Source organism: Chroicocephalus ridibundus, chromosome 2 (assembly GCF_963924245.1).
Source record: "Chroicocephalus ridibundus chromosome 2, bChrRid1.1, whole genome shotgun sequence".
In the NCBI taxonomy this organism is placed as follows: domain Eukaryota; kingdom Metazoa; phylum Chordata; class Aves; order Charadriiformes; family Laridae; genus Chroicocephalus; species Chroicocephalus ridibundus.
The window spans coordinates 74,139,819-74,165,555 of NC_086285.1; the positions used below are offsets into that span (position 1 = coordinate 74,139,819).

The 25,737-nt window shown below is 44.4% G+C and overlaps 1 protein-coding gene across 4 annotated transcripts in view; it reads right to left on the minus strand.

Moving 5' to 3' along the window:
* Window positions 1–25,737, minus strand: part of HIVEP1 (HIVEP zinc finger 1) — a 133,473-nt gene that overhangs the window by 81,049 nt on the left and 26,687 nt on the right. Inside the window, exons 1-2 of one of the 4 annotated variants that reach the window (XM_063325914.1) lie at window positions 10,121–10,233; window positions 9,611–9,686 (exon numbers count right to left, since the gene is read on the minus strand). The exons of the other annotated variants lie outside the window; for them this stretch is intronic. Coding sequence (XP_063181984.1) covers window positions 9,611–9,641 — 31 coding nt within the window. The 5' untranslated portion in view covers window positions 9,642–9,686; window positions 10,121–10,233. Of the gene's footprint in view, window positions 1–9,610; window positions 9,687–10,120; window positions 10,234–25,737 lie in introns of those variants that run through there. 4 annotated transcript variants of the gene reach the window in all.

Sequence of the window (25,737 nt, forward strand, 5' to 3'; positions counted from 1 at the left end):
AACCAGCGGCGGCGAAGCCTCGCGACGAACTATGGAAAATACCCAGACCTCTCCCCTTCCACGTCGGAAAAGGAAACTTCTGCCCACAACACCCAGAAGAAAAAAGCAGCTCCACAGGATAAAAATGGGGACTCCTCTGGTGCCAGACAGACATGCCAAAAACAACTTCTCTTTGTGAATATAGCACAAAGGAGAAAGCTTCTTCCCTGTTGCATCTACTGGGGCTGTTCTGTGACGAGTGGTTTTTCTGCAGCGCCCGTCTCCCTGGCAGGCTGGGGTTACAGGAGTGTCTTCACTTATGTAACTTCATTTCTTGAGTACGCAATTACCCAACACACCCAAGGCACTCCAAAGCTTTTTTTTTTTTTATTAAAGAAAAATTACTTTCTTTCCAGATGGAACATTTTTTTTATTTTTTTTTTTTTTTTCAAACTTAGGTCTGTAAGCAAAGCCACAGGAGCGCTCTGAATGTGGTCAACCAAGACCCTCAGTATCCCCATAAAGTAGACATTAATTTCTTGGCAGCGCATCTCTCTCTCTCTCTATGTACGGGAACGTAGGCTGAGCTCCAGGCTTGCAAGAGACCTCGACGTTCCCAAGAACCTCCTCCGTTTTCACCCGCACACCTTTCTCCTCCTACAGCAGGTCCTCAAGTTCCTGCTGAGCATTCTTCCCAAAGCTGTGCAAGACAGCCAGCAAGCCCCACCACCAGAAACAAGAGCCCTTTCTGCCATTTCACAGCACCTAATATTTGACTGTATTCTTCCTAAATGCAACACTTCAACTCATTTTACAAGAGAAAGACAGTGGCAAAGAGCAGGACACAGACAATTAAGCCAGTATTTGCCCATGAAAAGGCAATGGGACATTGTGTGGGGAGACACCTGCAATCAAGGCAGGATCAACTGCAGTCAGATCTAGAAAATTGACCTCTGCATTTGAATAGCCATCACTGAAGTCGAATACAGATCTGTCAGGCAGCACAGACACAGGCCACAAGAGCCTTATTATAAGGATTTGTACCTGCCACAGTTGCCTTAAAATACCTTCTCCCTCCTGAACAGGTCTTCGGCTGAAAGCCATTGGAAAACCGTGGAAACCTTCCCTTTGGGCAAGACACAGCACGAACATGCTGTGAAGGTACCAGTGACATCCATCATCAGTAGGTCTGTGCCAGGCAGACTGTGACAGAGATCTTTGATCACTTTTAAGTAGAAATGGGCCTTTTTAACTGGCAACCTGGGCAGTTAAAAGCACAACGGAATCCCAGTCACCCCATCGCTGACAACGTAGGATTACAACCACACGGGTCTGAAGGCAACACTGGGAAATCCCCGTCTGCTAGTGAAGGATCAGGACCCTATTTACTGAGCAGTGCGCTACACCACTACACACATATAAAAGGGGAGGAGGGGGGGAGGAGTTAGTCACCTTCCCCCAAGAAGTTTAACTTAAATATACTATTAAAAAATACTGATTCTATTCACAGGCATTACAGTTTCCCAAAATCCACACCTCTGCTCGAGGTCCTAAACATCCTTGCAAAGTCATTGCAGCTGTTCAGGTATCGTTCATTCTTTCACCCAAACCACTATTTTTAATCATTTTATCCAAAAGCAAAGTAGAGTAACTTCACAGCCATCCTGTGTTTGGAGGTACTGTAAAAGTTCCTCGCTTCATGGCTACGTTACACCCCGTTACAGCTGACAGGTCTGGTACAACACAGGGTCATGTCGGGAGAAAGGAAGACGCAACAGGTAACCGATCTGCAGCCTGCTCTTGGCCACGGCCCCCCACCCGGGGCTTTGTGAAGGTGGGTGAGGCAAGCTCTCCTGATGGCCCTCTGACCTGGTGGGAGACCTTATGGCAGTCTTCCAGTAGCTAAAGGGGGCCTACGGGGAAGATAGGGAGGGACTCTTTTATCAGGGAGTGTAGTGACAGGACAAGGGGTAATGGTTTTAAACTGAAAGAGGGTAGATTCAGATTAGCTATCAGGAAGAAATCCTTCACTGTGAGGGTGGTGAGACACTGGAACAGGTTGCCCAGGGAAGCTGTGGATGCCCCTTCCCTGGAAGTGTTCAAGGCCAGGCTGGATGGGGCTTTGAGCAGCCTGGTCTAGTGGGAGGTGTCCCTGCCCGTGGCAGGGGGCTTGGAACTAGATGACCTTTAAGGTCCCTTCCAACCCAAACTATTCTATGATTCTGTGATACCCTGGCAGTTGCACATCACCACCAGAGCTGCTGCAGAGACGGAGGCAGACAGGGGCCACCCCCTCCGGCCACCCCCTCGGCTGCAGGAAGGGGCAGAAACGCTTTTCCAGACCTCCAAGATACTGAAGGAGCAAAGAAACCATCGGGTTGCAGGGATGTTGACAAACATTGTCGTTGTCATTATTTCAAGTGGAAGAAAAAGGTTAAGTCATCTGAGGGAAATTAAACGTTTTAATAGGAACAAGCACAAATGTGAAGCTGTCAGGATGTAAAAATGCAACCTCCATAAAACCGCTTATGTTTTGATCTATGCAACCAAGAAAGATACATTAAAAATAACCATGCTACAATCCTCTTGAATGCTGTTGACATAAGATGTATAGGAGAGAAAACAAAAAGTAAATAACTGATCAGACGATATACTGTTGACTGCTGAAGGAAATGATACCTCCCTTCTCATACAATTCCATAAGACTTAGGCAAAGCAAACGAAACTTTAATCGCAATATTTCATTTGTAGTTCAGATTTGAGATGGCTGGCCATATTAATTTTACAAATTTTTGCTTTATGAATATATCACGTCTAATTTACATTTAAGAAGTAAAACTTGAAACCAAACAGTGGAACAGTAAAGCTTCCTTAAGGCACAATGCCAAGGAAAACCAGGAGGCTGCAGTAAACCGCACTAGTAAACAAATCGGGAATACCTTGTACAGGCCAGTAAGAATCTCTGTGCTGTTATTATCAAAGGGGCTTTAAGCATTACACTGCAAATCCTGTGTAACAAGAACTGAATGAAGCATATCAAACCATCTACTGTCCTTTGAAATTCCCTATATAAAAAACAGGTTTTAAGAAATCAAGTTGACATTACGTGTTAGTACTGGAGAGTAAAACGCATTATACGGCACATTATCCTCACAATTATCCCCAAAGCAAGTAACACACATCTATAAAATCAGAGCAAAATAAATTGAAAGACGTTATGGTTGGGAAATGCACTGTTAAGGTACACAGAGCCTGATTAACACCGGAGTCAATGCTGGGACTCTCATTAAGATATTCCGGTGTTTTGAAACCCTAAATTAAATTTTCTTTAATGATCTACTGGCCATTTCTCCCATTCTAATATTACCAAAGGGCATAGATAGCATCGTTAGGCTGCACCAGTTAATTAATTTTCTACAGCTTAAAATGGCCTAAGTTAGGCTGAGGCTTAGCTTCCCCAGGAAAATTGTAGGCTCCTGTGCCTACAAGAGGATGCTGCTAGGGGGAATCTGCCAAGAAACTTTTCCAGGCAGAAAATTCATTACCGGAACCTATGATATTTGTGGAAAGGATGAGTTTCATCAAGTTTTACATGAAGAAATATTTTCTAGAATGGTCAGTTTCATCTTTCTTAAAAAAAAAACCAAAAAAAAAAAAAAAAACCAACCCCAAAAAAACCAATCAAAAAACCCCCAAAACCAAAAAAAACCCCACACACACCAAAAAAACATTTTATCCAAAGGTTTGTTTCAAATTTTTGATTAATTTACACTAAAAAAAAAGCCACTCAGACTTTGAAAAGTCAAATTCGAGTGTATTTAAAATTTGTAACAATGAAACTGATTAACACATTTTCATCTCAAAAAAATACAGAAATGTGACACGTTTTGAGTTTTCTGACAGTTTTTCTTGCTTTTTCACATTAAACACAAGTTACAAAGGAAAACAAAGACAGGCTTCTAAAAATAACATCAACGATGACCTATGAATTTCAGTGAGTTTTAATTATGGATGTTTGAACAGAGTACAAACCTACTCTGAAGATCATCTGACATACCCACAAGGAATGACTTGGCACAGGCTTATTAAGCGTGGATTTAACATCCATTGTTCACTCAAATCAATGAATGAATTTACTAATGTTCAGAGGATTCATTCTGAAAGTATTTTACTTTACGTGACTTCAATAGGGATACATTTTGCGTTTTGCACAAACAACACGACACCCATTGTAAAGCTACAAACTTGGTTAAGGATCTCAGAATGCTGGTCTTTCTCTTTGTCGTGTCTACACCTGTCCTCTGTTGTATGGGATAAATTAGATGAAGCTGAAATCCCTTCCCCAACCCCATGCTCCAAACTCGGGTGAGTGTCCGATTCCCCCACCAAGACACTACCAACAGAGGATGTCAGATAAAGAGCCCAACCTCTGAATTTAAATATCTCCAGAGCAGTGGGAAGCCTAAAAATATATATATATATATAATTTTATATATATATATATATATATATAAAAACGGTTAACCCAGAAAACCCCATACTACTTCACTGAAATTCAGACCATGCTGAGGCTGACTATAAGGCTCCCAAGCGATTTTAAGAGAACCAGAATTTCATCTCAGAGTTTTATTAGGAAACCAAAACTTCCTGGCACAACCCCACAACATCCACCTATCTGTGGGAACTCCCTTGTTATGACTTCCATTCCCCTGTGGCAAGCGACTCTGCAAACCAGCCAAATCTCACACAAAGGTTTGCTTCTTCGTCGCTCCTCTGGAATCCCAGGGCGTAGATGAAAGCGAGGACTGGCTGCCTTGGACAGCATCCAATAAAAAAAAAATCCACAGCAATATGAAAAAAAGCCAAACCCAAACAGGTAGCAAGACACCTACCAGCAGTACAAAATTTTCTCTTCTGTGGCGAGCGGGAACCCTGGTGAGGCCACATCTGGAGTACTGTGTCCAGTTCTGGGCCCCCCAGTTCAAGAAGGACAGGGAACTGCTGGAGAGAGTCGAGCGGAGGGCTACAAAGATGATCAAGGGACTGGAGCACCTCTCTTACGAAGAAAGGCTAAGAGACCTGCATCTGTTTAGCCTGGAGAAGACTGAGAGGGGATCTTACCAATGCGTATAAATACCTAAAGAGGGGGTGTCAGGAGGATGGGGCCAGGCTCTTTTCAGTGGTGCCCAGTAACAGGACAAGGGGACACAAGCTGGAACATAGGAAATTCCATCTCAACATGAAGAAAAACTTCTTTACTTCGAGGGTGGCAGAGCACTGGAACAGGCTGCCCAGGGAGGTGGTGGAGTCTCCGTCTCCGGAGACATTCAAAACCCGCCTGGACACGTTCCTGTCCAACCTGCTCTAGGTGACCCTGCTCTGGCAGGGGGGTTGGACTAGATGATCTCCAGAGGTCCCTTCCAACCCCTACCATTCTGTGATACTTGTTTTCGACCACACAGCTCAGTGCTGGGAGGGCAGAAGAGAATATGTGGGATGATGCTGGAGAGGCGAGGGTGAAATGCCACAGGGCACCCACTTATGGGCGGGGGGCAAAGTTGGGTCTCAGGGTTAAGGAACTTATCGTGGAATATGCGAGTTCGGTACCGGCACCCACCACAACCTTCCTGCGTGCCTTAGCTCCAGTCCATAAAACAATGTTTCCATGCGCCAAGGATTTATTGGAAAGATAATTTATGTTTCTAAGGAATACAGTTGCTGCACACATGAATTCCTACAGAGATATTTAGATAGTTTATTGCCAACTACTTTCACAGAACATTTTCTTGAATTAACCCCTTAGACACCCTCCTGAGCTTATCTGCTCATTTACTGGTGCCTTGTCCCATGGCGCACAAAAATTTAAAGGCAGCTTGATTTGTTGCTATTTCATCACACGTTACTACTACATCGAAAGCAGGGGCACGAACTCCTCCTTACACATTCTGACAGGTGATACTAAATAATTAGACCAATGACTTCAAAAGCAGTGCCCAGTTCTCTTAAATCAAGAAATCTTAAATCAAGTTCTCTTGAATCAAAGTGCCCAGTTCTCTTAAACCAGCCTGGTTTTCAGCAAGGGACTTTCTGAAAATCAGACCCTCCTACTAAACTGTTTCAGACGGGGCCCACACAAAGCTAGCTGCGGAAAACCCTTCTGCAAAAACACGCCTGACTTCTGTGTGCACCTCCTAAATACAGCGTAAACTAACTATTGTACGAACAACACAAAATTACGGTAGTTAGAAAACCGCCTCTTCTTCCAACTTGTAGCAATTAATTCCAAAGTCAAAAATCTTCATAATACAGTTGAGAATTTTCAAAGGCACTATGACGTTGGTGACGGGTTTTAACTAATTTTCCCACAGAAGCTGATGGTAAAACTCCTGCCAATTAAAACAGCGTTCATCTAATTCAATTTCCAAGTGCTCCTGACAATCACACTCATAACTCTTAGGTGAGGTAACAACCCGTTTCAATCTTTTGGAAAATGATCTTTAAAGATAAGACATTATTAAGTAATAAAAACCTGATATTTATCTTTCAATGACAATAAAGACCTATAATAAAGCACGGATATTCAACCAGAATAATATCTTACTGTGCTCAGCATGAACTGGTTTGTGACCATACACTTTATAACATACGAAACCCAAACAGTAAAGATGGAAACAGTTTGGTACACCTGTACAGTGTCTCACATGAACTCTTAGACCACACCAAAAGAAACCCATGAGTTACTTTAACACCAGCTCGTCCTCCAACCTGACATTTCCTCGCTGGCTGAGCTAGTAGAATGACCTTCCCTAAGATCCAAAAGCCTTTTCCCTGCTTCTCAATCTCCCTGTGCTACCCACTTTCCAGATGAAAGACAACTTGCAAAGGTTTAGGATCACTTTTGGTAAAATATGCTACACAAACTTACACCATCAGTTTTAATACAGCGAAAAGCTTTCCAAACACATTAAAGGGAACATTTGGGTTTTCTTCTGGAGTCTCCTTCTAAATAAATTCCTCAGTTGAGTTACAGGGGCCTTCTCAATGTCTTTTCACAATATAAACCAGGACTGGGGGAACCAATTAATAGCGGATCCTCCAGTATGTACTGCGTCCTGTCATCTATCATATCCGAGGCCATCAGCGCTGCTGGGATTTATAATCAGATCATGGTACATAACAGACAAATGAGCAAAAATTCTTCTTAATTTAAAATGTCATTAATTCCATTATAATTATATTGACTGTCATAAAGGTCTGCCATTTTTAAAGGGTGCACAAACACTTAATTCCCTGTGACAAGCACACGCGTACCGAAATAAAGATACAGAGATAAGCTGACACTAGTTCCATGTCAGGGAAGTGAAAATATCCAAAAGGCATAGCTACACAACATTAATTAAGACTTCTTATAAATCCAGAGAGCTTCAGAAAGGCTCCAGAAGTGAAGCAGATGACGGGGCACATCTCACTTGCTTCAAGGAGGAAGCATTTACTGAAACCCTACGCTGTCAAAGGTAGCTGCCAAAACAGCAGCAATTAATGCTTTCAGCTGCATAGGCCTGGCCTATCCAAAATAATTTTAAGGTCAAGCTTCATCCATCTTCATTTGTTTCCGATTTTGCCAGGTAACTGCGATTAACTTATCAAGTTTCAGGCTGAACTACTTTGGGGTTGGGGGAGATGAGATGGGAGGGAAAGAAAGGTTAATAATGCCAAGTCCTGTGTTTGCCTTGCGAGTCTCAATAAATAACTGCTGGTGATGCAGAACAATACTACATTTTAAAATGAACAAGAGTCAAATCCCTATAGCTGAAACAACCAAAATAAAAGTTGCTTTATCTCTTGGAAAGCACTTGTCAATATTAACAAATGTCAGACATATGCAAAAACCAGCTGAACTATGCACACACAAAAGAAGAAAAACCCTTGGCTGTACTCTTTACTTACAGAAATGCAGCAGAAGCAATATTTCCAGTTCCCAAAAAGAACAGCTGTAAGCTAGTCTGGGGGCAACCGAGGATGTCTCTCAACAAAGGACGAACGCCAGCAAAGTTCTCGTACCCAAATGCTTCAAGTCCTCTGAGCAAACCCTGGTTGCTCGCACCTGATAGACGACGGCACCAGCTGTGCAGGCTCCTTCAACAGGTACCAGGCCTGCTTTGCTACATAAAAGACTCCCAACAACAAAAGTATCGAGTGAATTCCTGAACCAGAAGGCATCAGAAAGGGCTGCAGATGTCTTCTCTGCCACCCTGCAGTGACCGGCAGGCACCCCTGTTTCCAGGCCAGCGCTCTCAGTCGCTCAGAAAGTGCTTCTCTTGGGTATTTCCTTGCTGAACTGTTGCATAACCCTGCTGCAATAAATCCCATCTTCCAGCTCCCCGTCCTGCCCCGGTGCTTGCAGGCTTTGGGACGGCTCTACTATTCGGCTTTATGCATTGCCAGCTCTGACTTCGGCGTTTTTAGAATAGCTACACGCGCACACACACGCAGACAGCAGGTAAGCTTTGCTAATTAAAACAATGATGCTGTTAAATGTCTTTATACAATAAATACTCGGCTTCTGGAAAACTGGTTTGGTTGTGATTTTGTTGGGCTCCCCCCGGCCTTCCTCCAGTACAACTTGGAGGTTAAGATCTTGTCACAGCTCAAAACCCAATGCTAAAGCTACACTACAGCTCAAGGTCAGGCTTTGCCTATTTATACAGCATCCTTACTTTAATGCTTTAAAGTTCCTGTAGCCCATTTCTGTCTTTTTCATACAAACAATATTTGCAAAAGCAAAGTGTCTTTTGTTCACGTAGACCAAACAGAGCCTTTTTCCCCAGTAATAGCCTAGAAACTAATAACTATTTTAGAGCAATTCCAGTACAATGAAATGCTGTTATTGGCTGTTTATGTAACAGTGAATTAACCCCCACCGATACCTTTCAGGAATTTATAACCATAGTGCACAAAATGTGCTTTGCGAGAGCTTGTTAATATGGTAAGTGCAAAAGCCGTCTGGATTCCGAAGACTGTCTTTCAAAGCAAACATGCTTAACCTGCAGTTTCAGGCATGGAAGAAATTACTCAATTAATTGCAGACAACAAAAACAACGGGGTTATAACTAATGTACAGTAAATGCTCTGTGGGTGTAATGCAAGCTCATTTCCCAGTAGCGTGCTCTCTTACATCCTAACACATTTCCTACCCCACTGCTGTAAAACAGTTTAAGAATGTTAAATTTACTTAGGCTTTTTTTTTTCCCCCATACGCATTTGTTTTCTGGCAACGAGTATTATTATTAACCCAGATAGGGTTTGTTCTCGTAAGAAACATGTTTACAAGATAGACTTTTGCAGCATGGCATTTTTCGTGCTTTCTTCTAGACCATACATCATCTTTTCCAAACTTGAAACCAAACATCAGGATTTATAAAGTTTTTGCCTGCACTAATGATTTCCTTGCGGCGACAAAAGAGACCACAGTAACAGGACTTGATAAATTCTCACCTGCTTCTAGGAACTCAAGCCGGCAAAGAGTAGGAAAAAGCTCAAAGCCACGAAAAGACCCCATCAGTGGCAATTGACACTAAGCAAGAGGTGGAGTAAAACACTAATAATTAAAGATAACGGAGAGAAAACTTACCAACGCAGACAGTGATGTCTTCTTCCGTCATTCCTTCCGCTCATGTTAAAGACATGTGTCAATGACTTGATCTAGGCTAGATACCAGCATAGAGCTAAGATTTAGACTTGCTGCTTGCTAACTGCTTAGAGATGTTCAGGTTGTGTCTATAGAGCACCGTTTACAATTAAAACGACAACTAACTGCGATAACAGAATATGCAGATGTAAAACCAAAAGCACCCCCTCCCAGCACATGACAGCCAGTTCTTGGCTGTCGCTAGGAATACTCATAACCCACGTCTGCCTCCCTCTTGAAGGTCCCTTCCAACCCCACCTATGGGTCTGTGGCACCCCAAAACCAACCTCCCCTCAAACTCCTGCGGTATTTTCGACTCCTGCGATATTTTTTCTCAGCCGAGCCCCCATGCAGACGCACCTAATCCTCTTTACCCCGACAGCTCCCCCACCCCCCCGCCTCCTTCCCACCCGGCCCCGCAGAGCTTTATTTTATTTAAAACGACGCCCGCACCGCTCGGGGGCTGCCGGTCGCCTCCCGTAACCGGCCACCGCCGGGTTCCCCCCACCTCCGCCTCCCCCGGGGACCCCGCCGCCGCATCACGTTGGGCGCAGCGGAGTGCCGGGTGAAGACGTAATATCTCTTTTTCTTTTTTTTTTTCTCTCTCTCTCTCTTCCCACCCCCCAACGGCTTACGGATGGATCCCAGGCATCCTCCCTCCCCCGCCGCCACCTTCGCCATGGCAACGGCAGCCACCGGGATGACGGGGCCGCCTCTTACGCAACGAGGCAGGCCGACGTCCGTCCCCCCCTCCCCCCCCCCCCCCCGCCACGCAAGATTCCCACCGGGAATTCGGTCGCCCCTTTTCGCTTCTCCCGACGAACAACCCCGGGAAGGCGGGTAATTGCTGGCGGAGGGGGTGGGGAAAAAAGGGGGGGGGTGCGGAGTTGGACGGCCCCCCTCCCCCACCCCCCCATCCTTCCCGCCCGTGCGGAGCTCGGCGGGAGGTCACAGCCCAGGTGGCAAAACCCACGCACCCAGGTGTGCCCGCCGAGGGGTGACAGAAAAGCGTGCCTCCGGCGCCGGCACGCACCATCGAAGCTAAACGGAAGCCCTCAATACAACGCCGGCCAAGGCGCTGAGGGCTTCCTTCAGGAAAACACTTAAGCATGTGCTTAAACCCATTTGCTATTCAGGGCAGCCCATAAGCGTTTGCTGAAGGTTAAGCGTAACGTTCTTACGCGGGAGCCCTTAAGTCCTGTGCTGATTAAGGGTTGGGGGGGTTCCCCCCCCCGCCTCCCCGCCCCCTTCTAAATCCGAGCCGCGGTGAACCAACAAAATGAACCGCCCTCTGTCTTCTTTCAAATCAAGCAAGAGAATGCGAACAGAAAATAAGTCTTATTTTACATTAAGAGGATAAACCCCAACTTTACGTTCTATCGTGTTTGGGCTTTTTTCTTCTTTTTTTTTTTTTTTATTTTCTTTAAGAGCAACAGGCTGCGCAACACCATGCATCCCTATCAACGAGCACCTTTTGTGAGGAAGAAAGCGAGCACAGGGAAAACCAATTGCTCTGCTACCCCCGAGCTCTAGAATTCCCTTGATGTGCTGTTACAAGCCAGCAAGGATCACCGGGAGCAATGCATACATACATATGCTTTATCCACCGGTCTCTTTCGAGGCAAACCTTAAAGCGCTGTAGATGGCGAACGTATTTCAGCTATTAAAGGTCGTGGATAAGACAGCTATTTATCAGTTCAAGTAAGGTCACTGTTCCATACACAGGCAGAGGGCTTTGCCTATTGCACAAATGACACTGCCTGCCCTTAATGCCCTGAGAAACTTTTGACAAGCTAAGCATACACAACAAGCCACAAACCTTACGTGTAAATGCTACAGTTCATTAATGTTCAACAGGGAGGTACCATGTCTGCAACTGCTTGGGTTTCTGTTCCACAGCCTACTGCCCCTCCTCAGAGTTCTCCGCCACCCATTTCTTACCAAGAACCTGTATCCCCTATTGGAGGAAGAAACCTCACGAAGAAACCAGTGAGTCAGCGGTTGTGGCTCTTTCCAAAAGAGCCTGAAGGTCCAAGAAACTTCACCTCTTCGCCTCACTTGCTGTAATTTGCCTTGCTAAATCCTGAGCTAAAGGCACCATCATGTTGCTGGAAACCTTATTGCTATAAATGGGTAAGAACAAAGAAATCAAGAAGAACCTCAGATGTCTGTCCCTAAATGACCAATTTACCTGACAGAAAATAAAGGTCTCGCCATGCTCCTATACCTTGGCATGGGAGCCAGACAAAAGAGATGGAAGTTTGAAACCCCAACGCCACAACTGTCCTGATGTGCCCTGCTCAGCTCTTGAAACAGGAAAGCAAACCTAAGTAGTACATTAATTATCTTCTTTCATTAAAAAAACCCAAACCAAACCAAAACAAAACAATCATTCATAAAAACAATTAAGAGAAGGCCATGATCATGCTGCAAAAAAATGGAAGTACATTCAGCTGCCCATGGAAAATGAAATTACCCCTGAACTGTATAAAGTGCCTCCTGGGGTGAATGCTATAGGACTTTTGTTTCATCAGAAGAACAATGCTGCAAAAAGGGGGAGAAATTAAGATGTTCAAAGTCTTTCCCACCGTTCCCACAACTTAAAGACCTACGGGCACTAAAGCAACACAAGCAACATGAAGAAATGAGTAAGAAAGTAACTGCAATCATCACCGCTGTGCAGAGAAGCTTGAAAGCAAAAAAAAAAAAAAAACAAACCAAAAAAAAGACAGATCGGTATGAACAATCCTAACTTTAAATTTGTAAAACAAACCTAGAAGAAAATGTCTCCTTACATGAGATCATAGCAGGGCCCAAACGGCTTCAAGGCAAAGCGTACGTGAAGCGCTCTCTCCTGTGAAGGCTCAAAGCTGGATGCTCAAGTCAACTACCACCGAGTTTTCCCCGCAGAAGCGGGACCTACAAGAGACTGTTTTCTGCGTCCACCTGATTCACAGCAAGGACCTGGCAGCATGCGATTACCGAGTGAGCTTCTCTCTCCTGCCCCAAAAAGGGGCACAAAATGAAGGACGCTAACTGTTTTCAGTCATAAGTGACTGAAGATCACAGCACCTGTATTTCCCTACACCTCCTTCTTGGAGGAGTATTTTAACAGTCTATTAAAAAATTAACTAGTAATGAAACAAAAATAGATTACAAACTGATGATCTCCATTTTCTAAAGTTGCAATCCCAATCTCTTCCACGGGAGCGAAAGTCCAAGTGACGAAATAAACCTTGAACTGTGTCCTAGCATTGCCCTACTCATCATTTTTGGAAAGAGCACCTCGTCCCAAACACCGCAGTTTAGCAACTTCATCCATATACGTGTCCCCATGCCAGATGTCAAAGAGAGGGAGCAGAAAGCCTCCAGCCAGCCAGCATCCAAGTGAGAGTGTTCCCCCGGATCAATGCCACTGACCGGAATCACGCTTGTAATCGTAAGGGACGCCACTGCAGTTACTGTCACACCACCGCGACCTGACGCCAAGCAGGCGGCTGTGCTGCCAACCCAGTGGCCTCCAAAAGCGGGTCCCATGAACAGCAAGCAGCCACCCAGATATTAAGGAGAATAAAAAAGAGGGGCTATTTACCATCAACACGTTCAGCAGAACTCAGCCTGCATCATCTTGTTCGCTCTCCCAGGAGCGAGTGAGCAGGAGAGATGAGGGAGAAGAGCTCTGAACTGGAACTCGCTGGCAGAGAGAAATGGGGGGGTCATAAGGGCTACAGGCTTCTCACCTGGCAGATTCCCCAAAGGAAAAACGGGTACATTGCGTATGCGTGTTGGCTCTCTACTCTCAGCCACTTCAGCTGTTCCTGAATGCTAAACTCCATTTCAATTGAAAAAACAAGGAAAACAAAATCTCTGTATTCCTTATGTATAACATACAGCTGTCACAGGAGAGACAACACTGCAGATACAGGAAAAGAAAACTATTTAACTAAGTATTTTTTCCATTTTTATCAAAGGTAATTCTAAATAATGAATAGGGGGAGAAGAACGCTATCTAGCTTTCATCCTAAATGAGATTGAAAGGTATGTTAGAAAAAGATAGCACTTCTTTGGAACCACTTTAAATATGATAGAATAAAAATTCCTACCTGATTTGAAATAATCTTAAATAGTCTTTCCAATGGTTTTGTCCTGCTACACTATGATTTAAACCGGGTATAATGCAATTTTGAATCATATTCAAACAAGGTATCTCAACCAATTTAAACCATATTTAGACCGCAGTATTTTTACTACTAAAGAAAGCTAACAGAGGAACAACATGCTTGGAACATCTGTCGCAGTGATTGAAAGAAGTCTACGACAGGAATAGCAAACACTTATTTTCTTTTCCGAGATGCTGTCAATCTCTTGAAGCAAGGTATCAGTGAAGTAGATGGATTCTAAGGGGTAGGTACCTCACGCTGGCCCGTCTTCTCCAAAACAAAAATGATTAAAATATCCCCTTGTTGCATAACCTTGTCTGCTTGTTTATTATTATCTGCTATCTGTATCGGGGGGAAAAACTCATTGTCAAAGCTAGTAAGCATGTTACAGTGTTATACAAAAAAAAGTCATTTGCCTAAGTCTAAAATCCTCCACCTAATGAAATTCAAATTTTAATGTGTGTCAATTATTATTTACATTTAAATAATCAACTGTATGACTCAACACAATCCCTAAGATACAGACCCCTAAGCAAGGCTGTCTGTCACACAGCGTATTCTGCAGGGACGTTTGGAGCCACAAGCATTTATGACACAGCTTTCCCGTTACTTCGTGGAAGATGACAAGAGAACGGCTGCTCACCCTGCGCTAATGCTCGTTCTCCAGGATGGGTTTCTACACTGCTTGCTCCTTAGGTGGTCACAACCAAGGTCCCCTCGTCCAGTCATCATGTCCTGCCTGCCCAGATCACACAGAGGTGTTTTCCATGGAGGGTGAAGAAGGTAGGAGTCTCCGGGGCTGTGCTTGGGCTCCCTCCGAGCGCAAAGTTAAAGGAAACCAATATGCCAAAAAGTAATCATAGAACCGCCTACGTTGGAAGGGACCTTTCAGATCATCTAGTCCAACCATCAACCTAACTCTGACAAAAACCATTGCTAAACCACATCTCTAAGCACTATGTCTACCCGTCTTTTAAATACCTCCACGGATGCTGACTCAACCACTTCCCTGGACAGCCTGTTCCAATGCTTAATAACCCTTTCAGTGAAGAAATTTTTCCAAACACCAGTCTAAACCTCCTCTGGTGCAACTTGAGGCCGTTTCCTCTTGTCCTATGGCCTGTTACTTGGGAGAAGAGACCAACCCCCACCTCTCTACAACCTCCTTTTGGGTAGTTGTAGAGAGTGATAAGGTCTCCCCTCAGCCTCCTTTTCTCCAGGCTAAACAACCCCAGCTCCCTCAGCCGCTCCCCATAAGACTTGTTCTCCAGGCCCCTCACCAGCTTTGTTGCCCTCCTCCGGCCTCATAGGATTCATTGCAAGTTCTTGGTGTATCCCTGTCATGGGTCAGTCCAACTGCAGGCAACCAGCAAACCGCCACCAGGGCTGAGGTTTCAACCGTGTCGCTGAGCGGCTGCCATACACATTGCTCTCCTGAATGAGGATCTGCTGGTGCCCTTAGGTCAGGTACATAATACATGGTAAAGAGCGGCCTGTTCTTCCACATTGCCCCTGTCTGACTGACAGCAGCAGCACACAGCTAAGGCAGGCACGTCTCTCTCCCTCCAGCTCTGGTGGAATAAGCCTCGAGGCTCAGCTGGAAGAAGCCAGGCCGGTAGGCTGCCAACATGAGAGGATGCCTTTAATAACCAACAGCAGCATTGCATGACACGAGACAATGCAGCCTGACAAGGGCCGGAGGCAGCTGTGGTTGCACGGCCCTGGTGGTTCCCTTGTGCTCGGTGCTAAACTGGGTTTAGGAGAGGTGACCATCACCACTGCTGATGTCCTCGGACCAGCCTGGGGAAGAGCATCTCACCGGGTCGTGGCTCCACCATGGGGCTGCTGGCTATGGCACCAGAGTTTCCAGCCACAGCTTTTTTCCTAGCCAAAAACACAGGATGTGAAATGGTTTAGGAAATGTTGTGACAGAAGTTGAGATCGGGACTTCAAGAAAGCTGCCAAGCAGTTTCTGACCAGTGCATATGGATGTAAAAGCTTTCTGAGAAACTTCAGTATCAAATAGCTGAGACAGAACCAAGCATCAGCACTCAATAAGGACTGAAATTACTGTGAGAAGGGAATGAAATGCCACAGCCTTGAAGTCCTCTGCTGATTATCTGGAGGGGAAAAAGAAAAAAAAAATCCAACAAGGACAGGGATACTTACGTATTCAAGTAAATAGTTTAAAGTCTTATTCCCTTTTCATATGTAAATATTCATGATAACATATATTGTGCTAAAAAAATTCATAAGACACTTATATATAACATACAGACCTAAAAGCAGAATTTATCCCTCTGCATAATGTTTTCTTGTGGATACAGGGCGCTCTACTTCAAAAGGGGCTGCTACACAAAGGAAACACTGTTAACTTCCAACTCCTGTATCAAAAGTATTCAGCGTAGGCCTCCAAAAAAAGTTAACAATTCAGCCGCAATCTGGATTTTGCATCGGGTTCTTCTGCAAACAATTTGGGAAAAGATGGTGGCCGTGTAACTTGCCGGGGTGACCCCAGCACCCGCCTTATCGCATCCTGCTCCACCTGCGGCTCAAAGCCTTCTGTACCTTTACTAAAACCGATGGATAGAGATCCCGCCTTCCTGAGAGCGAAGACTTCATTTCCCCTCGTACCCACTGGTCCTTTCGGAGGGTCTCCTTTGAGCAATCCGGGGGCACGTCAGCTCTTTGCTTCTGGCTCTTTTTACCCCTCCTTAAATTTCAACAGAGGGACTTCAGCAAAAGCCATCTATTTTAAACCCTTTGTGGAAAGACCTGGATCTACATTTCCAGAACGATAAAAAGGTAGGACGGAATCTTCTCTGTCGGTAGCAAGACAGGCAGAGCTCCTTTTTTGACTAATTATTTTAATGCTGCTGTGGTTTTGTTGTAGCATTAATTATGCAGCAGGGCGCCCACAGCTTTGTATAAGCATCTTTTTGAATTATTTAAAACAAAATAAAAGGGAAACAGCAGTTACTCAGCATTTCTGCACAGCGTGCAACTCAAATTTTAGCACCAATCACAGAACACGCTAAACAACAAATAACGTAGTCACCGATGTGCAGGCCTTGAAAGACGAAGCACGGGTCAGTTCTACAGCCCAGTGTCCCTTCGTAGGTGGACGCTTGCTCAAGGGTAGAAGCATTGTAGGGTTACTAAGTGTACTGCCTTGCGGATTCAGGTGGTTGTTTCTTTAAAAAACAAACAAACCAAAAGCAAACAAACCCCTAACCCAGACCACAGCAGGAGCGGAAAAAAAAAATGTTAAATTACACACGATATTTCTATTCATCTTTTGAAGCTTTGGGTTGAAATAGCACGAAGTGAAAAGACCAAAGGAGAAATAAAGCTCCCAGATTCCTGTATGATTTCGACCCAGTCCTCGGCCAATTCAGTAACAGCTGGGTCAGATATTACAAACCAATACAGCCTGTATTTGACAACATGTACTTCCAGCCAACAGAAAATTCATTTTCCCCCCCCCCATCGTAAATAAAGGCAGGAGTCCATTAGTGAATAAGTCAGACTCAGCCTCCACCTTTCCTTTTGCGCTGGGTATGGCTGGGAGGAGCCCCCATCCCTCCTGCTCCCCAATCCGTCCCAGCCCCTGGTCCTCACGCAGCTCTGTCAAACCACATCCCTGTCACGCCGACGATGGAAGCAGGTTGTGAGAGAGCTGCCTTAAAGATCATGAGGAAATCTTGAAACGAACCCGGGTGCAATCACAGCCGTGTGACTCTCCGAAAGCAAGCATTTAAGGAACAGATTCATAAACAAGGGGATTGCGGCTGTCAGTAGGGGCTTAAGGTCCATAATCAGGATCAGACAACACAACGCGAACTGTGGCATTCGCCGCAGTCGTTACCACACTTCTGTCCCTTTTCCAGCGTCTTCTGATGACTCAGGAGCACAAACTGCTGACATCCCTCCTGGGAGTGCTCACGTACCCAGCAAACTCCTTTACACGCACACAAAATCAGCCATGTGGACACGGAAAGGAGTTTGAAACAACAAGTATATGTCAAAGAACTTAAAAACCAAAAAGTTCCACGCTTTAACCACCTCTCTCTTTTTTTTTTTTTTTTTTCCCCAAATACTCACATTAAGTGCTACACTGAATAAAAGCAGCTGAATAAACAATCTTGGGATCACTGGAAAAAATACAGTGGTGAAATTTTGTAGGATTTTAGCCCACTACAAAGACCCACAGTTTTTTTGTCCAATCTGGAAGACAAATTGTTTCAATGAGTGAGGATTTCCCCTCTTTTCAGACACGAAAAACTGGCCGGGCACGCGTGGCACATCCTAAATAACCAAACGCATCATGGGAGTTGTTCTGCACAGGCACCCACCCTGGACACTGCACAAGTAACCCTGCCATTCGAAATGTGGGATAAAAAAACCTACGGAAAAGTTTAAAGTACCACTTCTTGAAACTTACAAAATTACTGGTGTTAAAAGAAAATACACACAAACGAAACCAACTGAATTCACCTAACGCTTTACAGAAAAACCACTTAAACCGATTTTTACTTTGCACAAAGAATACAAAAAGTCACACAGAAAAGCAACTTGGGCTGCCAAGTGACAGATTTCAGCATGCACCAATGCAAGCAAGCAAATGTCTGTATTAATAATAATACTCCCTCATATATGCAAGAAAACCAGATTCATTTGGCTATCTCCTAGCCTCAATCAGGTTATAACCTTGACACCCAAACTAAACTTCAGCACATTTCTTGCCAAAATCCTTTTGGCACCAGATCTAGCAACTGTGGAATAAAACATTCCAAGTTTTGTCTTTTTTTTTTTCCAGAGAAATATTTTTACAGCTTCTTTAGTCTAGTAGTTTTCCTCTAAGTGATTGTTATCCCTCCTTCTATTTCGTTATCCCATGCTAGCCTCACAACCAATTTTCCATCTTTCCCTCTCCCAGCTGAGCGGGAGTTCTGTGGAAGAGAGCTGGAGGTCACAGCGTTCAATAAGCTGGACAACAGTATCGCACTCTTGCAAAAAAGCAAACATCGTGCTGGAACAGACAGACAGCAGCGGAGGTCCATGAGGAAAGCCTTCTGCTGTACTCACCGTTACCGGGAACGTCAGCAGGAGCCTTTTGGTCAAGTTTCACTGCTGCACTCCATGAAACATGTGGGCAAGTCGGAAGACGTTCAAGGAAGAGTAGGAAAAGGATGGATTACGTATCTAATCTAAACAAAAGGAAACTGAAGGGAGACAAGGTAACAATCTTCAGTTGTTCAGGAGGAGGATGCAAAGAGGAAAGGAACTTATTTTCAAATTACAAGAAGAAAGACTTTACCAAGACAGTGCGAAAAGCTTTCTGACAGAAAGAAAAGCGCTTGAATAGAATATATATGAGATATATATATACACACATATACACATACATTATATAGATATACAGTATCTTTTTAGTAGGATGAGAACATCTATCTACATATGAAGATGGCAGTTGCCATCAGAAATGACCAAGGCTTTGCCAACCCTGTATTAGGGTAAGTGGGTTAGATCATTTCTTGGGGACCCGGTTGAGCCCTGTGATGCTGCATGCAGGCAAAGCACCTCACCCTTTTCCCAGCACCAAGTGCCCGCTGAGGCCTATGAGAGGAGCAGTCCCTTTGTTTTAAAACACAGACAGAAGAGAGGCTTTGGTCCTGCTGTCCCTGGTAAGCCTGGGCAAAGGTCAGGTACAGCCTGCCCTGAACACCAAGTCTAAGGCAGAGCGATAAACGATGACGTAGCTGTGTGGAGTACTGCAAGTCACCTGAACTGCACCAAAAAAAAACCCCAAGTCCATGCAATCAGCTACGGAGAAAATAAAAGCAGGGGTTCACAGCTAGATGTTAAGAGGTCTGCAAATAGGAAAGGGCAAAAATCTGCTGGAACGCCACCTTTCGCTTCTATATACTGGACCGGCACATGATGCGTATTATTTGAGGACATCAGCTTCCATGCACCCTGCTTCTCAATAAAGTACATGGCTTTTCCCTCTCCTATGTGTATTTTATCTACGCAGATTACTAGTAGTTTGGGGTAAAAACTACTTTACTTACTTACACCTTCCCTTGAAAAACAGGGATCTCTCTCTGTTGATTATAAGCATGGACCGCTCATCAGCTGTGCCAACAAGCAAGTTGCGTCTCCCACCTCACTGTGATTTAGCTACAACTCCAAGTTTGGGTTCAATCTAAAGAAGTCACCTTTTTTCCCCGGTTCTCCCACAACTTTCTTTTAAGTTTCCATGGTGGTGTTTTTTTTTTTTTTTATCTGACCTTTTCCCCTTCTTCTCCTCCTCTCTCTTTTTTCCTTCCAACCTTTTCTGTTCTCCACTAGCTGCTCTTCTCCACTGCCACTCCTAATTTCTCTACACCACGTCACAGGGTGGAAGGCAGAGGAAGAAAAGCAGTGGGACAAGCACACTGAGTTCCAGTAAAATGGGGACACTCCTGGTGTCCTCCTCCTCCAGACATTTAAAAGCAAAGGTCTCCAAGCTTCACTGATCCATCAGCAACAGCAGTACAGACTAATACTGAAACACCAAGGGCAACATCAGGTTTTGCTCTCATATCAAGGTTGACTAAATCAAGAAATATTTCACATACAGAGGGTGGAAAAAAAGAAGAAAGCCTGAAGGACTAACTGAAGATGCAGAGAGGTACACAATTTGTGCTAGTCTTGTGGGTAACACAGAAGCACCCATGGAAAAGTTACAGATGCAGCCACCCTGTTGCAAGGATGTGAAAAAATACTGCGATTTTTATCCCAATCAACTTGTTGAACAACACAGGAGACTTCAAAAAAGTTTTGTGTTCTCCTGCCTCCGGGCTGCTGTGGGGGTTGGAGGGACCCTGACGTGACCTGGATGCCTGCAGCCTGCCTGGTTTATGCTGACCATGGCGTACAAACTGTTGTATCCTAATGGCTGGAGGCCCCTGACACACTCCTGCCTTCCACCGCATGGCTTGCAAGGAGTCCTGGGCTGAAGCAGGTTCTCCAAGCCAGGGAGATGTCGATGATCCTATTAAAACTGTTCTAAATTTTTTTGTGAAAATGGACAGGACCGCAGTTCTGGTGAAGGTCTCGGCTACCGCACATACATGTTCCTTCGGCTTTTCCTTTTACCGGCAACACAGAAAGTGGCAGTGGTTTAAGAACCAAAACTCTCCGAGAAAACAATTCAGGCAGAGCAGAACACCTCGGTAATTACGTTACTAACGTACTCTTCCCTTAGCAAACCCCTGTCCACAGCACACGCATAACTAAGTTTCAGCAACTTGTTTTGGAGTCATATCTCATGGAAAGCAACTGCTGAGTTTAACCGCAGCAGCTTTTGACAAACCATTTATCAGAACCATTCCTGGGCTGACACCCAGTTTTTTGTTGTACAGCCAGGACCAAGGGTGCTTGAACTGAAAAGTTTATTTCCTTTTGTTGTTCCATGCAGGTGCATTAGGATTGTTGTAATACTGGGCTTTGCTTGATGGAAAGTTTCTATATGTATGCGTATCCCACACAGGCACCTAAGCTCCAAACTCCAAGGAAAATAAACAGAAAGGTAAGCTGTGGTCATACTTGTATTTACACCAGCCACAGCAATCCTAATTTTCTCTGGAGCGCCCAAAACCTTGTGCAAGTGCACGGCAGATAATGGCCTCTGGCTTCATGGGACATACTGGGCAGGGTAAGAACAGCTGGACTGAGCGAGGTTGGTACGGGCTGGATGTGCGAGATGTCATGCTGCGCTCACTTGGCAAGTACCTGGCAGCCATGCCTCAACTCATTTGGCAATGAGAAAGGCCATTTCTTCCTGCTCCGCGTAAAGGTTATCAGAAAAACCACAGAAAGTTCCCACAGCAGTTAAGTAACAAACATTCTTAGGGGAATAAAAAACCCCATTAATATATTTAGATACGCATACATGTACAAAGCTATTTCCTTAAACACAAAATAGAGAACATCATGGGCTGCACTCTGGCAGAAGGGTGGACGTTCTGCAATAGCTGCTCTACCAAAACCAGGCAGATAATATGGAAATTGCCTCCCGTTTCCTAAATGCAAAGTGCACAATATCAATAAACTATTGAGAAACTAATGACCACAATTAAAGGGGGGAAAAGAAAAAGAAAACAAAGGTGCAGTTCAGATCAGAAGAAGCGCTGCCCACCTAACGATTTCCACTGACATCAGCAGAACTAAGTGTATCTATGTAGGCATCTAAAAGTTAATTTGAAAAAACATACTTCAAATTCTGTTTTTGAAGATGCGAGCCAGTGAGCTTGGTCACACAACATGTGGCAACTGAGTTTCTTCTACTTGGAGCATTAGGCAGTTATAAAAGGTGTTAGTAAGTCTTTAATTACATCATAAACCTTGGCAGTGTTTGATTCTTTGTTAAGGGATTTGATAGAGGAAGCAAAAGGTTACAGAAATCTCAGTTTTTCTTCTTAGGTTCCTAACCTTCACAGCAGTGCAATCATGTGGAAGAACTGAATGTGAAAGTACCAGATATAAGAAGGCAAGTAAACAGATTTCAAGTTCCTTTTTAATTTTAAAAAATCTAATAGTTTAAGCCAACTTCAGGGAGCTCTGGCTCAAGACTGAGCACCTGAGGTTAAGAACACTACTAAGCATTCGTGTTTTGTAATCAAACCTCTAATTTTGTGCTGTGTTCAAGCTAGCAGTTACTAGCTGAATTAGCTCCCGAGTTCAGCGCTACCCAAGTTGGGCAGCAAGGGCTGCATGCACCGATGGCAATAGTCTAATTTGCTGTATCCCAGCACGCTCCTTCCCAGCCAGGGTCTGCTCCCCACCTGTCCCCGAGACGGATTCCCTGGTTGTAAGGCAGGGCTGTTCTCCAAAGGCTCCAGTCCTTCATCGAGCTGCTCAAGCATCAATCATGTCCCGTCGCTTGTGCCCAACGCACATTGTAGAGGGCTCGAAAACTTTGCGTGGCCTCTTTTATTTTAGGAACAACAGAGATGCTGCTGACTACAGAATGACTTCTCAACAGCCCTGCTTTAGGGGGACGCTACTGGCGTTACTTCCTCAGGATATAGCTATGAAGGATGAAACCACTGCTCATACAATGACAGTAACTAGCCGTTCCTGCCATACAGCGGTGTCCTGCCCTACCAGGCAAAATATAAACATGTGCCAAAGAACCAAACTCTGTCCCCAGAGTTCCAGTAACTTAACTCCACCAGGAAAAAGCGTGCTCAAGAAAAACTCAGAAGGGGATTTTTTCCTTCAGCTTTTCTCATGTATGAAATATATACATGTCTAGCAATATCCCTGTTTTAGTAGCTCTGGTATTTGTTTTCCATTAGGCATTATGAAACTTACTTTAGCAAATATGTTTTGTGGGTTGTAATCCATAGCTTGTTAACCGCTATATTCATTTAGGGACTACACATATGCTTTTTCAAATATAGACATAAGGGGAAGCAAAAATCATGCCAGAGTGCATTGGTTAGTTCCCAGGAAAGACGGCATCTCGAATTTGGCAGCCTTCAGACATGAGAAGAGTACAAATGCCATCAGACTCAAAATTTTAAGTCGTTTGCATGGGCCATTTTTTCTGTATTGGTGACCCCAACTTCTACAGTTTTTTGTAGCTTAAACCATCCTTACTTTTAATATAAAATAGATAGCATCGTTCGCTCTACTGTAGCATTATTGCACTAGAAAATGATGCTGGCGAAACACATCCCCACAATTCTGAGTGCTTCCAGAAACTGATTTTTACTGGACGGTTGATAAAAATACTGACATAATTCATTACGTTGTTAGCACACCCTTGCAGAAGGAAAGTACGGTTGGTAAACAGAAAATAATAAATGAGTTATCATTGGGTTTCCAATAAAGTAGAGAGGGAAAAGTGGTCGCACCAACTCACCAGAACGCACCAGGAACTGGTCTCTACCACCCAAGAGAAAGTAGGGCAGAGACATCCCCCCCGAGGTAAAACTGAAATGTTTTAAACTACCTTCACAGGTCAGAGCGGCACGGAGATTTCAGATCCTCCCAAAACAAAAGCCGGCAACGCCTCCTGCGCTTGATGAAGCCTTTCTCCCGGCTCAGGCAGGTATAGGCTTCCTGAGGGGACAGCCCGGCTCAGGAAAAGTCCCCGACTGTCGGCAAAGAGCCTCCGCTCCCCAGCGCCCACGTCCTCGTGTGACAGCTGCCACGACCGAGCCAGGGACCTGTCCCTCACATTCATGTACGGCAAATAACAAACCCTCCACAAAGACATCACGCGAGCGGTGAGGCTTCCTAACTGGGAAAAACACACCTGCTCCAAGGTAGCTGAGTGGCTTGATGGTTTTCTCATTGGTTTTGTTACAGCCAAGATGAAAGAATCACAGCTTAACCTTACAGCACTGGGGTTTTTTAAACAAAAATGTGCTGTCGGCTCCGTTAAAAAAAAACCAAAACAAAACACCAACCCCTACAAAATAAAAAAAACCCAAAACAAAACAAAACAGAAAGACCTACCAAACCAATCCAAATGCCCAAACCAAACAGAAAAGCCCCCCAAACCCCCTGCCATCAGCAGGAGTGTGTATTTAAATGTCGATAACAAGAGGAAGCTCCCACCAAACACCCCCTGTAAGCTGCTTTGCCTGCCCCCCTGATGCTAAAGCCCAGCCCATCCACGGAGCTGCCTGGTTCCCCTCCTCACCAGCGCTTCCCTCTCCTGCGTTGGGGAGCACGAGCGAAAATATGGTATTACGCACGAGCAGACCCACGTTGAAGAACACTGTGGGGCTGGGGAGCCAAGCACCGGACCCAGGGCAGCAGAACAACCTCCCCGAAACCGCAACTTTTTGTATGCTGCTTTTCCTCTCAAAACTGCTCCACCTCTTGCCGTGTGGAAGGGGCGGCCATCACTTGGTGGCCATCATCACTTGGTGGCCAGTCACATGCTGTCCTCTCTTTGTTGCTCAGGGAATGGACCCGTGGCCCCTTTGGCTCATTTTTCAGTCCAGTTGGTAAGAGACAATGTTTAAAGACAAGTCTGGGTGCTGGAACGTAACACAGTCGATTGAGGGCACAGGTTTAGTAGCCATCACCAAAGATAAATTTATTCTCTGCTGATGCATCTACCTCTTAATACCTGGATTCTGCACGGCCTCTAAGCAATGAACTCTAAATTGTAACAGGGCTTCTGCACACATGGTTGGGCTCAAAGCACTCACTACGTTGCAATTGCAACAGATACCTGCAGAAAGAACATATTCTTATCAGCATTTAGTAATAAAAATATACTTATATTGACATCACAGAACTCTTTGGAAAAAAAAAAAGCCTTCAAACATGTTCAATTTTTTAAAATAAAATTGAGAGTTTATTCTGCAGGCTGTGATTGCGTTGTAAAAGGGAAATAAAACCATTCAGTGTGCTTCCTCAAGGTTTAAGAAAGTAATTAAATACAGTTTATAACATTTAATTTGCCTCAGCTTCTGGAAAATAATTAGACACATAGGGGGACATATTCAAAATTTTGTTCTAGTCTACTTGAAAACTATTTAAAGGAAATATTAACTGATATATATGTTCCTGAATTCTTCTGCCAATACTTGCTGATTATCCCAGCAGTTTTCCCTCCTATTGCCGTATGAAAGAAACAGCCAACTAATTCATTAACCAGGAGGTGTTGATTACATACATACTGTTATCAAAAGCACAAACTACACTTTTTTCCTTCCTCTCAGTTACAGTAATTTTAGGTGCTTGCAAAACAAGCAGACTGAAAATATTCAGCCTGAAATCGGATACTTAAATAATACTTGGGTAATGCCTCCTTAGGAACTCAAATAAGACACACAGAAATGTCGTACAGTGAAAGCCTAGCTATGCACAGCTAATAGCTATTCTCACTTAAGTATT